This window comes from Salmo salar, chromosome ssa01 (genome assembly GCF_905237065.1).
Source record: "Salmo salar chromosome ssa01, Ssal_v3.1, whole genome shotgun sequence".
NCBI classification, from domain to species: domain Eukaryota; kingdom Metazoa; phylum Chordata; class Actinopteri; order Salmoniformes; family Salmonidae; genus Salmo; species Salmo salar.
The window spans coordinates 84,793,649-84,808,465 of NC_059442.1; the positions used below are offsets into that span (position 1 = coordinate 84,793,649).

Here is a 14,817-nt window from a genome sequence, read left to right on the forward strand (position 1 = left end):
GTGAACAGGCAGTGGCTCGTGTGGTTGTTGTCCTTGATGATCTTTTTGACCTTCCTGTGACATCGGGTGCTGTAGGTGTCCTGGAGGGCAGGTAGTTTTCCCCCGGTGAAGTGTTGGGTAGACCACACTACCCTCTGGAGAGCCCTGTGGTGTGTGAGGGGCAGTTGCCGTACCGGGCGATGATACAGCCCGACAGGATGCTCTCAATTGTGCATCTGTAGAAGTTTATGAGGGTTTTCGGTGACAAGCCAAATTTCTTCAGCCTCCTGAGGTTGAAGAGGCACTGTTGCTCCTTCTTAAACACACTGTCTGTGTGGGTGGACCATTTCAGTTTGTCAGTGATGTGTACGCCGAGGAACTTGAAGCTTTCCACCTTCTCCACTGCGGTCCTGTTGATGTGGATAGGGTGGTGCACCCTCTGCTGAAGTCCACGATCAGCTCCTTTGTTTTTTTTATGTTGGGTGAGAGGTTATTTACCTGGCACCACACTCCCAGGGCCCTCACCTCCTCCCTGTAAGCTGTCTCGTCATTATTGGTAATCAGGCCTACTACTGTTGTGTTGTCTGCAAACTTGATGATTGAGTTGATGGCGTGCGTGGCCATGCAGTCATGGGTGAACAGGGAGTACAGGAAGGGAATGAGCACGCATCCTTGTGGGGCCGCAGTGTTGACGATCAGCGAAGTAGAAGTGCTGTTTCCTACCTTCACCACCTGGGGGTGGCCTGTCAGGAAGTCCAGGACCCAGTTGCACAGGGTGTGGTTCAGACCCAGGGACACAAGCATAATGATGAGCTTGGAGGGTGGGGAACAGCTCAAATAAGCAAAGAGAAACAACAGTCCATCATTACTTTAAGACATGAAGGCCAGTCAATCCGGAACATTTCAAGAACTTTGAAAGTTTCTTCAGGTGCAATCGCAAAAACCATCAAGCGATATGATGAAACTGGCTCTCATGAGGACCGCCACAGGAAAGGAAGACCCAGAGTTACCTCTGCTGGAGAGGATAAGTTAATTAGAGTTAACTGCACCTCAGATTGCAGCCCAAATAAATGCTTCACACAGTTCATGTAACAGACACATCTCAACATCAGCTGTTCAGAGGAGACTGCATGAATCAGGCCTTCATGGTCAAATTGCTGCAAAGAAACCACTGCTAAAGGGCACAAATAAGAATAAAAGACTTGTTTGGGCCAAGAAACATTAGACCGGTGGAAATCTGTCCTTTGGTCTGATGAGTCCAAATTTTAGATTTTTGGATCCAACCACCGTGTGAGACGCAGAGTAGGTGAACGGATGATCTCCGCATGTGTGGTTCCCACCTAGAAGCATGGAGGAGGGGGTGTGATGGTGTGGGCGTGCTTTGCTGGTGACACTGTCAGTGATTTATTTAGAATTCAAGGCACACTTAACCAGCATGGCTACCGCAGCATTCTGCAGCGATACGCCATCCCATCAGGTTTGCACTTTTCAACACTTTTCAACTCGACATTGACCCAAAACACACCGCAAGTCGGCTCCGGTCTCTCCTCCGTCTCCACTGTGCTTTTGTTTCTCCCATGTGCTCCGGTTGCTCCCTCTCCCCTGTGCTCCAATCTCTCCTCTCTCTCCCCTGTGCTCCAGTCTCTCCTCTCTCTCCCCTGTGCTCCAGTCTCTCCTCCCTCTCCCCTGTGCTCCAGTCTCTCCTCCCTCTCCCCTGTGCTCCGGTCTCTCCCTCTCCCCTGTGCTCCGGGCTCTTCTCGCTCTCCCCTGTGCTCCGGGCTCTGCTCGCTCTCCCCTGTGCTCCGGTCTCTGCTCGCTCTCCCCTGTGCTCCAGTCTCTCCTCTCTCTCCCCTGTGCTCCAGTCTCTCCTCTCTCTCCCCTGTGCTCCAGTCTCTCCTCTTTCTCCCCTGTGCTCCAGTCTCTCCTCTCTCTCCCCTGTGCTCCAGTCTCTCCTCTCTCTCCCCTGTGCTCCAGTCTCTCCTCCCTCTCCCCTGTGCTCTGGTCTCTCCCCTGTGCTCCGGTTTCTCCTCTCTCTCCCCTGTGCTCCGGTTTCTCCTCTCTCTCCCCTGTGCTCAGTTTGAAAAATGTCCGATGTATGAAGTGCATGTCCTGTTTCATTTGCAAGAAATGGTTGACTCTCTCCTCAAATCAAATGTCACATGCGCTGAATACAACAGGTGTAGACCTTACCGTGAAATGCTCTTCCTCTTAATGGGGCTCACGATTATTAGCTTAAGCTCTCAAAAAATATCTATTTGTCTGTACGAGCTCCTGCCAGCAGAAACATCTCATGCATTCTGATAGCTTCATGCTCCATGTCCCCCATGCTGTCTGCTGCTAGATGGCTGATGTTTTAAGCCCACCATGTTATCTTTTACCTTTCCAGTGTTTTCCAAGTACATAGAGTAGCCAGCAAAATATTAAAAGTAGCCAGCCAGGCGCCCCAGGCCAGGGGTGGTCCGTGGCGTTTGCCCCCTTGGGTTACATTTTTTTGTTGCAGAAGGAGCTCTATTTTGGTGGCCTCTGGTACATTCTAATGTCTTAATTACTTCTGAAATACACAGTAAAATTATTGAATTCTCTATAGAGTTTACCTCCCAGATAGGAAACATTTCTTTTGGTATTGTGTAGAAAGACATGACTTTACAATTTAAATGACTGAAAATGTATAAATGCAGTGTATTGTTTGTTGTTTTGGATATCGTTTACTGTAGGTCTAGGCCTCCTGTTTCCATTAATAATCCTTGAGATGTTTCTACAACTTGATTGGTGTCCACCTGTGGTAAATGAAATTGATTGGACATGATTTAGAAAGGCACACCCCTGTCTACAGTATATAAGGTCCCACAGTTGACAGCGCATATCAGAGCAAAAACCAAGCCATAAGGTCAAAGGAATTGTCTGTAAAGCTCCGAGACAAGATTGTGTCGAGGAATAGATATGGTGAAGGGTACCAAAACATTTCTGCACCATTGAAGGTTCCCAAGAACAAGAACACAGTGGCATCCATCATTCTTAAATGGAAGAAGTTTTGAACCACCAAGACTGTTCATAGAGCTGGCCGGCCGGCCAAACTGAGCAATCGGGGAAGAAGGACCTTGGTCAGGGAGGTGACCAAGAACCCGATGGTCACTGACAGAGCTCAAGAGTTCCTCTGTGGAGATCGACAACAAACTTTGCACCTCTCCACCAATCAGGCCTTTATGGTACTATAGAGTGGCCAGATGGAAGCCACTCCTCACTAAAAGGCACATGACATGCATATTATTAATATTAGCTCTCTGTGTACATCCAAGGGCCAGCCGTTCTGCCCTGTTCTGAGCCAATTGGAATTTTCCTAAGTCCTTTTTTGTGGCACCTGACCACACGACTGAACAAAAGTCCAGGTGTGACAAAACCAGTGTCTGTAGGACCTGCATTGTTGATAGTGCTGTTAAGAAGGTAGAGCAGCGCTTTATTATGGACAGACTTCTCCCCATCTTAGCTACTGTTGTATCAACATGTTTTGACCATGACAGTTTACAATCCAGGGTTACTCCAAGCAGTTTAGTCACCTCAAATTGCTGAATTTCCACATTATTTATTACAAGATTTAGTTGAGGTTTAGGGTTTAGTCAATGATTTGTCCCAAATACAATGCTTTTAGTTTTAGAAATATTTAGGACTAACCTATTCCTTGTCACCCACTCTGAAACTAACTGCAGCTCTTTGTTAAGTGTTGCAGTCATTTCAGTCGCTGTAGTAGCTGACATGTATAGTGTTGAGTCTAGACAGCTGCCCTGGGCTTTGTTGGAAAGGCTTCCATTAAAGAACACCCTCTGTGTTCTGTTAGACAGGTAACTCTTTATCCACTATATAGCAGGGGTGTAAAGCCATAACACATACACTACCGTTCAAAAGGTTGGGCTCACTTAGAAATGTCCTTTTTTTTTAAAGAAAGCACATTTTTGTCCATTAAAATAACATCAAATTGATTAGAAATACAGTGTAGACATTGTTAATGTTGTAAATAACTATTGTAGCTGGAAACGGCTGTTTTTTTATGGAATATCTACATAGGCGTACGGAGACCCATTATCAGCAACCATCACTTCTGTGTTCCAATGGCACGTTGTGTTAGCTAATCCAAGTTTATCATTTTTAAAGGCTAATTGATCATTAGAAAACCCTTTTGCAATTATGTTAGCAAAGCTGAAAACTGTTGTCCTCATTAAAGAAGCACTAAAACTGGCCTTCTTTAGACTAGTTGAGTATCTAGAGCATCAGCATTTGTGGGTTCGTTTACAGGGTCAAAATGGCCAGAAACAAATTACTTTCTTCTGAAACTCGTCAGTCTATTCTTGTTCTGAGAAAGGAAGGCTGTTCCATGCGAGATATTGGCATGAAACTGAAGATCTCGTACAAGGCTGTGTACTACTCCCTTCACAGAACAGCACAAACTGGCGCTAACCAGAATAAAAAGAGGAGTTGGAGGCCCCGGTGCACAACTGAGCAAGAGGACAAGTACATTAGTGTGTCTAGTTTGAGAAAAAGACGCCTCAAAAGCCCTCAACTGGCAGGTTCATTAAATAGTACCCGCAAAACACCAGTCTCAACATCAACAGTGAAGAGGCGACTCCGGGATGCTGGCCTTCTAGGCAGAGTTCCTCTGTCCAGTGTCTGTGTTATTTTGCCCATCTTAATCTTTTCTTTTTATTGGCCAGTCTGAGATATGGCTTTTTCTTTGCAACTCTGCCTAGAAGGCCAGCATCCCGGAACGGTAATGTACATTTTTCCAGCTGCAGACTATGATCAATAATGTCAAAAGCCACACTGAAGTCTAACAAAACAGCCCCCACAATCTTTTATCATCAATTTCTTTAAGCCAATCATCAGTTATTTGTGTAAGTGCTGTGCTTGTTGAATGTCCTTCCCTATAAGCATGCTGGAAGTTTGTGGTCAATTTGTTTACTGTAAAATAGCATTGTATCTGGTCAAACACAATTTTTTCCAAGGGTTTACTAAGCGTTGGTAACAGGCTGATTGGTCGGCTATTTAAGCCATTAAAGGGGGCTATACTATTCTTGGGTAGTGGAATGACTTTTGCTTCCCTCCAAGCCTGGGGGCACACACATTCTACTCAGCTTAAATTGAAAATATGGCAAATAGGAGTGGCAATATCGTCCTATATTATCCTCAGTAATTTTCCATCCTAGTTGTCAGCAGAGGTGGGACCAAGTCATTGTTTTACAAGTCACAAGTAAGTCTCAAGTCTTAGCACTCAAGTCCCAAGTCAAGACAGGCAAGTTTGAGTAAAGTCTCAAGTCAAGACCGTCAAGTATCAAGTCAAGTCTCAAGCCCTAAACTTTGAGTTTCGAGTCCTAAACAAGTCATAATGTGCTCTTCACCAAATGTAATACCATTTCATATTTTTAACAAGAGTAATAGTTAGTATATTACATTTATGCAAATCATGAATGCTTTTAAAAATATCTATATGTTTATTACTTTCCAAATAAATGTTATTTCCATGGAAATACATGGGTAGCCATGAGAAAGACCCCCCCCCCCCACCCCAATTGTGATCGACTATCGAGGATCGCAATCAGGCGATGTAGGCTTGTACACAATCACCCAACCTTAACACACACACTCTGTGTGGTTATAGTAGGCTAACGTATGTCAATGGTTTTAGGAACAGCAGTAACATCAGGCAGGATTTAGGCTACCAGCTGCCTAGCCAGTTGTAGCTCAATCTTGGGTGCACAGATCACGTTCCCGCACTGACTGACTGTGTGGAGGCTCATTGATTTAATGTTACGTTAGCCTACATGCTATACTAGTAAAGTTATAAATTATATAGCTGTCGGCTATATTAGCCACGACTTACCGTTCTTTGTGGAGCTTCAAATGTCGAACAAAGTTGGAAATTGTTGCGCCTCCGTCTGTAATTTTCTTCCCGCATGTTTTGCAAGTTGCAATCCATTTTTTGTTGATACAGTGTCGTCTTTATATCCGAAAATAATAATTTTGGGTATCATGTTTCCAAGGGTTCCATCTGAATTCACTCGCCGACGTTCCTCTGCACTGCCAGACACAACTTTTTCTCAGCTGGCACAATCTTCATCAGATGGCACTCCTAGGACATCATGTTACACAATACATGCATTTTTTTGTTCGATCAAGTTCATATTTATATCCAAAAACAGCATTTTACATTGCCGCGTGATGTTCAGAAAATATTTTGCCTCCAATACTGGCGGTGAATCAGCACAACAATTTACAAAAATACTCATCATAAATGTTGATAAAATATTGAACTGTTATTCAAAGAATTATAGATGAACATCTCCTTTATGCAACGGCTGTGACAGATTTAAAAAAAAAAAAGCTTCACGGGGAAAGCACACTGCAATAATCTGAGTACTGCGCTCAGAAAAAGACATCAAGCAATACAGATACCCGCCATTTTGGAGTCATCTAAAATCATAAATAGCATTAGAAATATTCACTTACCTTTGATGATCTTCATCAGAAGGCACTTCCAGGAATCCCAGGTCCACAATAAATGTTGTTTTGTTCGATAAAGTCCATAATTTATGTCCAAATAGCTCCTTGTTGTTTGCGCATTCAGTAAGCTACTCCAAATGTGGGAAGCGCGGCCAAAATGTCATGACGAAAAGTTTAAAAAAAGTTATATTTACGTTCGTTGAAACATGTCAAACGTTGTATAGCATCAATCTTTAGGGCCTTTTTAACATAGCACTTCAATAATATTCCAACCGGACGATTCCAATGTCTTGAAAAACGTTTTGGAACACAGCTACCTCATCACGTGAGTGCGCGCCAATGAACTGATGTCCTTCCCTGAGTCAACAACTTCCCAGCCTTCTTGTTCGCTCTCTGTTCACTGCAAAAGCCTGAAACAAGGTTTTAAAGACTGTTGACATCTAGTGGAAGCCTTAGGAAGTGCAAAATGAACCCCAAGTCACTGTGTGTTAGATAGGCAAAGACTTGAATAGACTACCAGCATCAGATTTCCCACTTCCTGGTAGGATTTTTCTCAGGTTTTTGCCTGCCATATGAGTTCTGTTATACTCACAGACATCATTCAAACAGTTTTAGAAACATCAGAGTGTTTTCTATTCAAATCTACTAATAATATGCATATTCTAGTTCCTGGGCCCGAGTAGTAGGCCGTTTAATTTGGGTATGTTTTTTTTGAGTAATCTTAAGTAAATTCAGACCATTTTGAGCAATAGCTAAAATGGACAAACAAAAAGTCGTATTTTTTCTAGTTTTTCAAGCCAATGTCTTTTAAGGGAGTATGCGAAAACACTCGTTTTGTTCTCCTAGTCGACTTCGGCTAGCCGCCAGCCGAACTGAAACTTGTTGACGCCTTAAGGAGAACCTCTGGTCCCTCATCAACTTGCCACATCACTCAGCTGGAATCCTTCATTGGGGAACTGCCACGTCTGTTTGAGATAAAACAACAAATAGGTTAATCTAAACAACAACAAATAGGTTACTGTAAACAACAAACAATGTTGTTTTTTTATATTGAACAAGGCATTGTTGAGGAGGCGCTTGTAAGTAAGCATGTTACTTTACTGTTTAGATCTGTTGTATCCTGTGCATACGACAAATACACTTTGATTTGATTTTCCCGCTGACATCATTGCCGTGCGACAGAACAGCAAAATATGTACTGGCTATTCTTTTTTTCACGCTGCCTGAGGCCCCTCGCCTCTGTTTGTTTCATCAACAAAACAAAACAATGACAAAGGCCCTGGGGGCGAACAGTGGTGCTGTTTCCCCTCATGCGGGTTCAATCTTTAAAGAGGAGAATAAGGGATTTGGATAATCAAATGAAGGGAACACTTCATTACATCTTTAAACTAATGAGACACTTTGTTGAAGACATTAATCTTGCCCAGATGTGTCTCGAAGGATGTATAGAATATGGTTGCAAAATTCAGGAAACTTTCCACAAATTTGGGGGAATAGAGTTTCTGGAATTTTACAGCCCCTAAGCACTTACCATTTTAGTGACAACCGTAAAGAAACATTAAGCCCTCATATCGTTCTACCATTGTATCAGTCATAAACTCTTAGTGATTCAACCCGTTATCATTTGGCAACCCTTTTATAACGCATAATGAATTAATTAATGTTTTCTATCGTCCGATAGTGTATTATACTGTAGGTCTGAAGGTTCTTTATTACACAAGGGCTATAAATGCATTCAATTGAATTGAATACAACTTTATTTGCATGCATATATAATGTAGTCACACATTAGTTGTATTGTGTGGTTTAGCTGTAAGCATTCATAACAGCTTGCAGCTCCATCAATCCTAAGAACCCTTATAAATGCATAAATGCCTATAATACATCACACGCAGGTGGCTCATAGAAATTGTTACCACCATTATATTAATTTTCTATGCTGCCAACCAAATCCTACTTACACAGAAGAATGTTTCCACTGTAGCTAACTGGGTGACTGAAGGCTACAGCCAACCAACAGGAATGGTATTCAGCCTGCATTCATGTGCCTTTTTAAAAGGCTTTGACTGCGTCCCAAATGACACCCATTTGTGTTCAAAACATTAAGAACCCCCCTCCCCTTTGCCCTCAGAACACCTCTACAAGGTGTCGAAAGCGTTCCACAGGGATGCTGGCCCATGTTGACTCCAATGATTTCCACAGTTGTCAAGTTGGATGGGTGTCCTTTGTGTGGTGGACCATTTGTGATACACACAGGAAACTATTGAGTGTGAAAAACCCAGCAGTGTTGCAGTTCTTGACACAAACCGGTGCACCTGGCACCTACTACCATACCCCATTCAAAGGCACTATTTTGTCTTGCCTATTCGCCCTCTGAATGGCAAACATACACAATCCATGTCTCAAGGCTTCTTTAACCTGTCTCCTCCCCTTCATTTACTCTGAATGAAGTGGATTTTACAAGTGACATCAATGAGGGATCATAACTTTCACCTGGATTCACCTGGTCAGTCTATGTCATGGAAAGAGTCTTCTTAATGTTTTGTACACTCTCAGGTTTTTGGTCAAAACTGTAAAATCACCATGAATTCAGCTAAAAATCTATTTAATTTTGGAAATATTTGGGGTACATTCTTTTTGGGTTTAGACCAATTTGCAGTGTACAAATTATTATAATTATGTTCCGGCCCCCCGACAATCTGCTCCGACAAATATCGGATCGTGGCTGAATATAGTTGCCTGCCCCGGACATAGGGAATAGGTTGCCATTTGGGACACACCCTTTGTAAAGGAGCACCAAATTAAGTATCCTTGTTTTGACAACGCATTAAGCTGTTTATGCCCCTGAAGTGTGATGGTTGCTGCTCATCTGTGATTAAATGTTTCTGAAGTCAATATCTATTAGTTAATAAATTAACGAATGAATGAATGTGAGTGGCTGGTGCCCACTAGCTACATTAAAAGAGACCCTCGCCTCATTTGAAAAGAGCTTGAGTGGCTATTTGAATGGGTGAGGGTGGGTGGTTGTGTGCGTGCAAATGCATGTATGTGTGCACTGTAAAAAATTATAGTTTCAACTAATTATTATTATTATTAAGTAACTGGTTCTACAACCTTTTTTAGTTAACTCAACCTTTTGGTCAAAGTGTTACGTGAACATAATATTTTTAGTTGGCCAAAACTTGGCTCCAACTTGAGAACTTAAATATTCAGTCAACTTAAAATGTTTGCTCAACTTTTGTTCATTTATCTAGAAATTCTTATTATAAATACTTCACAAAAAAAGGCTGTGGAAGTAGTTGCTTTTGACATACAATGTTTTCAATTTACATATTTCACAAACATTGACATACATGATTACATTGTGCATGTTCATTTATACAGCAATTATTATTCAAGTTGTCCTCACGTAGGATTTGAACTCACAACCTTCTGGATCACGGCATTACGATCTTCGTGTTACACGACCATGTCTGTGTCAGTTATCAATTAATCGGACTTCTCTCGTCATTGATTTCTTTTACTTATTTAAGCAATTTTAGGGTTTTCTGTATTGTGGTCTGTTGTTGGTTTGGCATATAATTCTGTTTTAATGTTACTCCTTAATCACTATGGAAAATAAAATAGTTTTTCTTGAGTGTAATTTTAGGAGTTTAGATTTACTTGGAAGTGCAAAGTATAGTAATACAGGTTAAATCAGTCATTGAAATAGACATGGTGGTGTAACAGGAAGATCGGAATGCTGTTAACCAAGAGATTATGAATTCAAATCCTAGGTGGGGGCAATTACTGTATAAATGAACATGCACAATGTAATCATGTATGTCAACGTATGTCAAATATGTAAGTTGAAAACATTATATGTCAAAAGCACAGTGTGTGTGTAACTAGTTCCATAGCCTTTGGCGGCGGATAGTTTTAGAAAGAGAGGGTCCAGATTGTCTAGCCCAGCTGATTTGTACGGGTCCAGGTTTTCCAGCTCTTTAAGAACATCTGCTATCTGGATTTGGTTGAAGGAGAAGCTCGGGAGGCTCGGGCAAGTAACTGCGGGGGGTGCAGAGCTATTGGCCGGGGTTGGAGTAGCCAGGAGGAAAGCATGGCCAGCCGTAGAGAAATGCTTATTGAAATGTTCGATTATCATGGATTTATCGGTGGTGACCGTGTTACCTAGCCTCAGTGCAGTGGGCAGCTGGGAGGAGGTGCTCTTGTTCTCCATGGACTTTACAGTGTCCCAAAACTTTTTGGAGTTAGAGCTACAGGATGCAAATTTCTGTTTGAAAAAGCTTGCCTTTGCTTTCCTGACTGACTGCGTGTATTGGTTCCTGACTTCCCTGAACAGTTGCATATCGCGGGGACTATTCGATGCTATTGCAGTCTGTGCTGGTCAAGGGCAGTCAGGTCTGGAGTAAACCAAGGGCTATATATGTTCTTAGTTCTAAATTTTTTGAAAGGGGCATGCTTATTTAAGATGGTGAGGAAATTACTTTTAAAGAACGACCAGGCATCCTCGACTGACGGGATGAGGTCAATATCCTTCCAGGATACCCGGGCCAGGTCGATTAGAAAGGCAGAAGTGTTTTAGGGAGCGTTTGATAGTGATGAGGGGTGGTCGTTTGACCGCGGACCCATAGCGGATGCAGGCAGTGAGGCAGTGATCGCCGAGATCCTGATTGAAAACAGCAAAGGTGTATTTGGAGAGCAAGTTGGTCAGGATAATATCTATGACGGTGCCCATGTTTACGGATTTAGGGTTATACCTGGTCGTTTCCTTGATAATTTGTGTGAGTTTAAGGGCATCTAGCTTAGATTGTAGGACTGCTGGGGTGTTAAGCATATCCCAGTTTAGGTCACCTAACAGAACGTACTCTGAAGATAGCTGGCGGGTAATCAATTCACATATGGTGTCCAGGGCACAGCTGGGAGCTGAGGGGGGTCTATAACAGGCGGCAACAGTGAGAGACTTATTTCTGGAGAGATTAATTTTTAAAATTAGAAGCTCGAACTGTTTGGGCATAGACCTGGAAACTATGACAGAACTTTGCAAGCTATCTCTGAAGTAGATTGCAACTCCTCCAACTTTGACAGATCTATCTTGATGGAAAATGTTGTAGTTGGGTATGGAAATCTCAGAATTGTTGGTGGCCTTCCTAAGCCAGGATTCAGACATGGCAAGGACATCAGGGTTGGTGGAGTGTGCTAAAGCAGTGAGTAAAACAAACTTAGGGAGGAGGCTTCTGATGTTAACATGCATGAAACCAAGGCTTTTTCGATTACAGAAGTCAACAAATGAGAGTGCCTGAGGACACGCAGGGCCTGGGTTAACCTCCACATCACCCGAGGAACAGAGGAGGAGTAGGATGAGGGTACGGCTAAAGGCTATCAAAACTGGTCGTCTAGTGCAGTGGGGACAGAGAATTAAAGGAGCAAATTTCTGGGCGTGGTAGGGCATAATATGCAGACAGGGGTATGGTGGGGTGCGAGTACAGTGGAGGTAAGACCAGGCACTGAGTGATGATAAGAGAGGTTGCATCTCTGGACACGCTGGTTATACTGGGTGAGGTCACCGCATGTGTGGGAGGTGGGACAAAGGAGGTGTCTGAGGCATGTAGAGTAGGACTAGGGGCTCCGCAGTAAACTAAAACAATGATAACTATCCTAAACAACAGTATACAAGGCATATTGACATGAGAGAGAGACAAAGCGAGGCATAAAGCAATCACAGGTGTTGATTGGAAGAGCTAGCTAAGATAACAACGGGTAAGACAACAACAGCTAATCAGCTAAGACAACAACAACAGGTAAAATGGCGATGAATGGGAAGAGAGGGTCGGTTAACTACACACAGGGCCTGAGTTTGGGGCTAGGGCTGACAGATAAACAAATGTAAACAAAGTGGAGTACCGTGATAAACGAACAGTCCAGCAGGCATCAGCTATGTAGCCAAGTGATCATAGGGTCCAGTGTACAGCAATAGATGGAACAGGGAAGCCGCGGTGTAGTCGTTGCTACGCTAGCACGCGGCGTTTAAAGTTAGCAGGCCGGGGTAAGTAGAAGCGTCTGCTCCGACGTCCGCCAAAGGCCTGTTGAGGGCACAGCAGATGGAATTACATCTGCGGACCAGTCGTGGTGGTACGGCAGGCGCCGTGTCGACAAAGGGACCAGGCCAGATTGCAAAAGAGGTATTGTAGTTGTCGTAATTTTGTTAGCTAGCCGGGAGATGCTCAGGGCGATCTTCAGGGCTGGGTCACTCGGTGGCAGCTAGCTAGCTGTGATGATCAGGAGTAATGGTCCAGGGTTTACAGCAGGAATCCGGTGTTGTAGTAGAGAAAAACAGTCCGAGGCCGGCAGGTATTATCCAGGCTAAAAAACGGCTGGTGCCTGTGCAGAGGGTAAAGGCCACGAGCAGTGGCTAACAATGACTAAATAGCTCGTAGCTAATTAGCTCGTTAGCTCCTGATGGCTAGCTTCTGGTGGAGGTTTTGACTATAAGGTCTAAAAATAATAGCGGATCCGTGTCACATTGAGTGAGGCGGGTTACCGGAAGGTATATTTAATTTAAAAATGGAAAAGAGATTGAAAAATAAATTGAAATATATACAAAGAAGGTGAAAAATACAAAAAGTAAACGAGAGGACGACAAAACCACGTCTGCACTGCTATGTCATCTTGGGGGAAAAAATGTAATAATTCTAGTTGAATGAACATTCGAGACAAGTTGAGCAAACACGTAATATAAGTTGACTGACGCTTTTTCAAGTTAATGCTAAGTTTGGGTCAACTAAACATTTTAAAGTTCAGGTAGCACTTTAATTGAACAGTTGATAAACTAAAAAAGGCTGTGTAACCAATTACTTAATAATAATTAGTTGAAACTACATTTGTTTTACTGTGTGTGTGTGTTATTAGATGAAATGACATCCAGTATCTCTGTCCCAGTAATGGGTGATCAGAGACAGAGAGGCATGCCTGTTCCCCCCTGGGCCCCATAACCCTATTGTTTCATGTCTTCTCTCCTCCCTTTTCTCTTGTCACACACACCACACACACACTCCTTCATCTCCTCCCTCTCTTCTGTGTGTAAGACCAGGTCGTCAACCCGTGTCTCCCCAAGGTCCCAACCCCAGCCCCCTTTCCATATAATCGGGTCATTTAGCATCATAGCATCGACTTATTGCTTTGTCTAAGGGTCAAAAGTGAATTGAGCGAATGGACTTGTCACTCATGATTTGTGTCCATGTTATTGCATTTCATCGTGCAACAGCTAGCCTACAGAAGCCTCTGCCCATTGACTAAACAGAGCAAATAATGTCACCTGACTGCTAGCAACCACCAAAAGTCAAGTACACTATAAATCATGCCGTTCATGGTCACTATTATTGAATTCCAGTGGTGTAAACTGGGAAACCCACAAATCTATCCATATCTATCCTCTGTGTTACAGTAGTTTCATGGCTATGCTGAAATGGTGTTGGTTGTATCCCAAGTGGCATGCTATTTCCTATATAGTGCACTACTTTTGACCCTATGGGCCCTGGTCAAAAGCAGTGCAATATAAAGAGAATAGGGTGCCATTTGAGATGCAGACGTTGTCTGTCTTCTTCTCAAGGCTGTTGCTGTAAAATGAGCCAAAGTGGGGCATTGGGATTAAATGGGTTTATGCCGTCCCCTATGAGTACAGTATTAATTCAGGGAGAAAAGTAGCACAGCAGCAGAATGGACTCAAGTTACTCCTTCAATCTCAAGTGTCAGGTCATCACACGTGTTTAGTCTGTCAGTGACTGAAGGAAGTGAGAGGTCTTGTACTGTATGCCTGAAGTGAGTATGTCCCAAATGGCACCCTATGTAGTGCACTACTTTTGACCAGACCCCTGTTGGCCCTGGTCAAAAGTAGTGTACTACATAGGGGATAGGGGGCCATTTGGGATGTGTTCACTGTGACTTCCGTTACAGCGTTGTGACTCTGTAATTAACTGTTAATTTGTGTTCTTATTTTCTATTTCAGGAGGCGGCCACTTTTTCCAAAGAGCAAGGTTTCGAGGAGGTGAGTTACCGCCGAATGCACACCACTAAACAGATCCTAAAGGTTTATTTTAGCTGATAATTTAGTTCTTTTTTGGACAGTGATTGATGTGCTATTATACTCTCCAGGCCTTGCAGCAGTTGCTATGGAAACCTGGTAGTCGTCATGGTTTCTTTGTTCAGCCATCTCTCTCTTTCTCTCTCTCTGTCTCTCTCTGTGTGTGTGTGTGTGTGTGTGTGTGTGTGTGTGTGTGTGTGTGTGTGTGTGTGTGTGTGTGTGTGTGTGTGTGTGTGTGTGTGTGTGTGTGTGTGTGTGTGTGTCTGTGTCTG

At 43.2% G+C, this 14,817-nt stretch overlaps 1 protein-coding gene across 1 annotated transcript in view; it reads left to right on the plus strand.

Moving 5' to 3' along the window:
- Positions 1-14,817, plus strand: part of adkb (adenosine kinase b) — a gene marked incomplete at its 5' end in the record, with an annotated part of 290,034 nt that overhangs the window by 232,341 nt on the left and 42,876 nt on the right. The window contains 1 exon segment of the mRNA NM_001165301.1: positions 14,471-14,509. Within this exon segment, the coding sequence (NP_001158773.1) occupies positions 14,471-14,509 (39 nt within the window).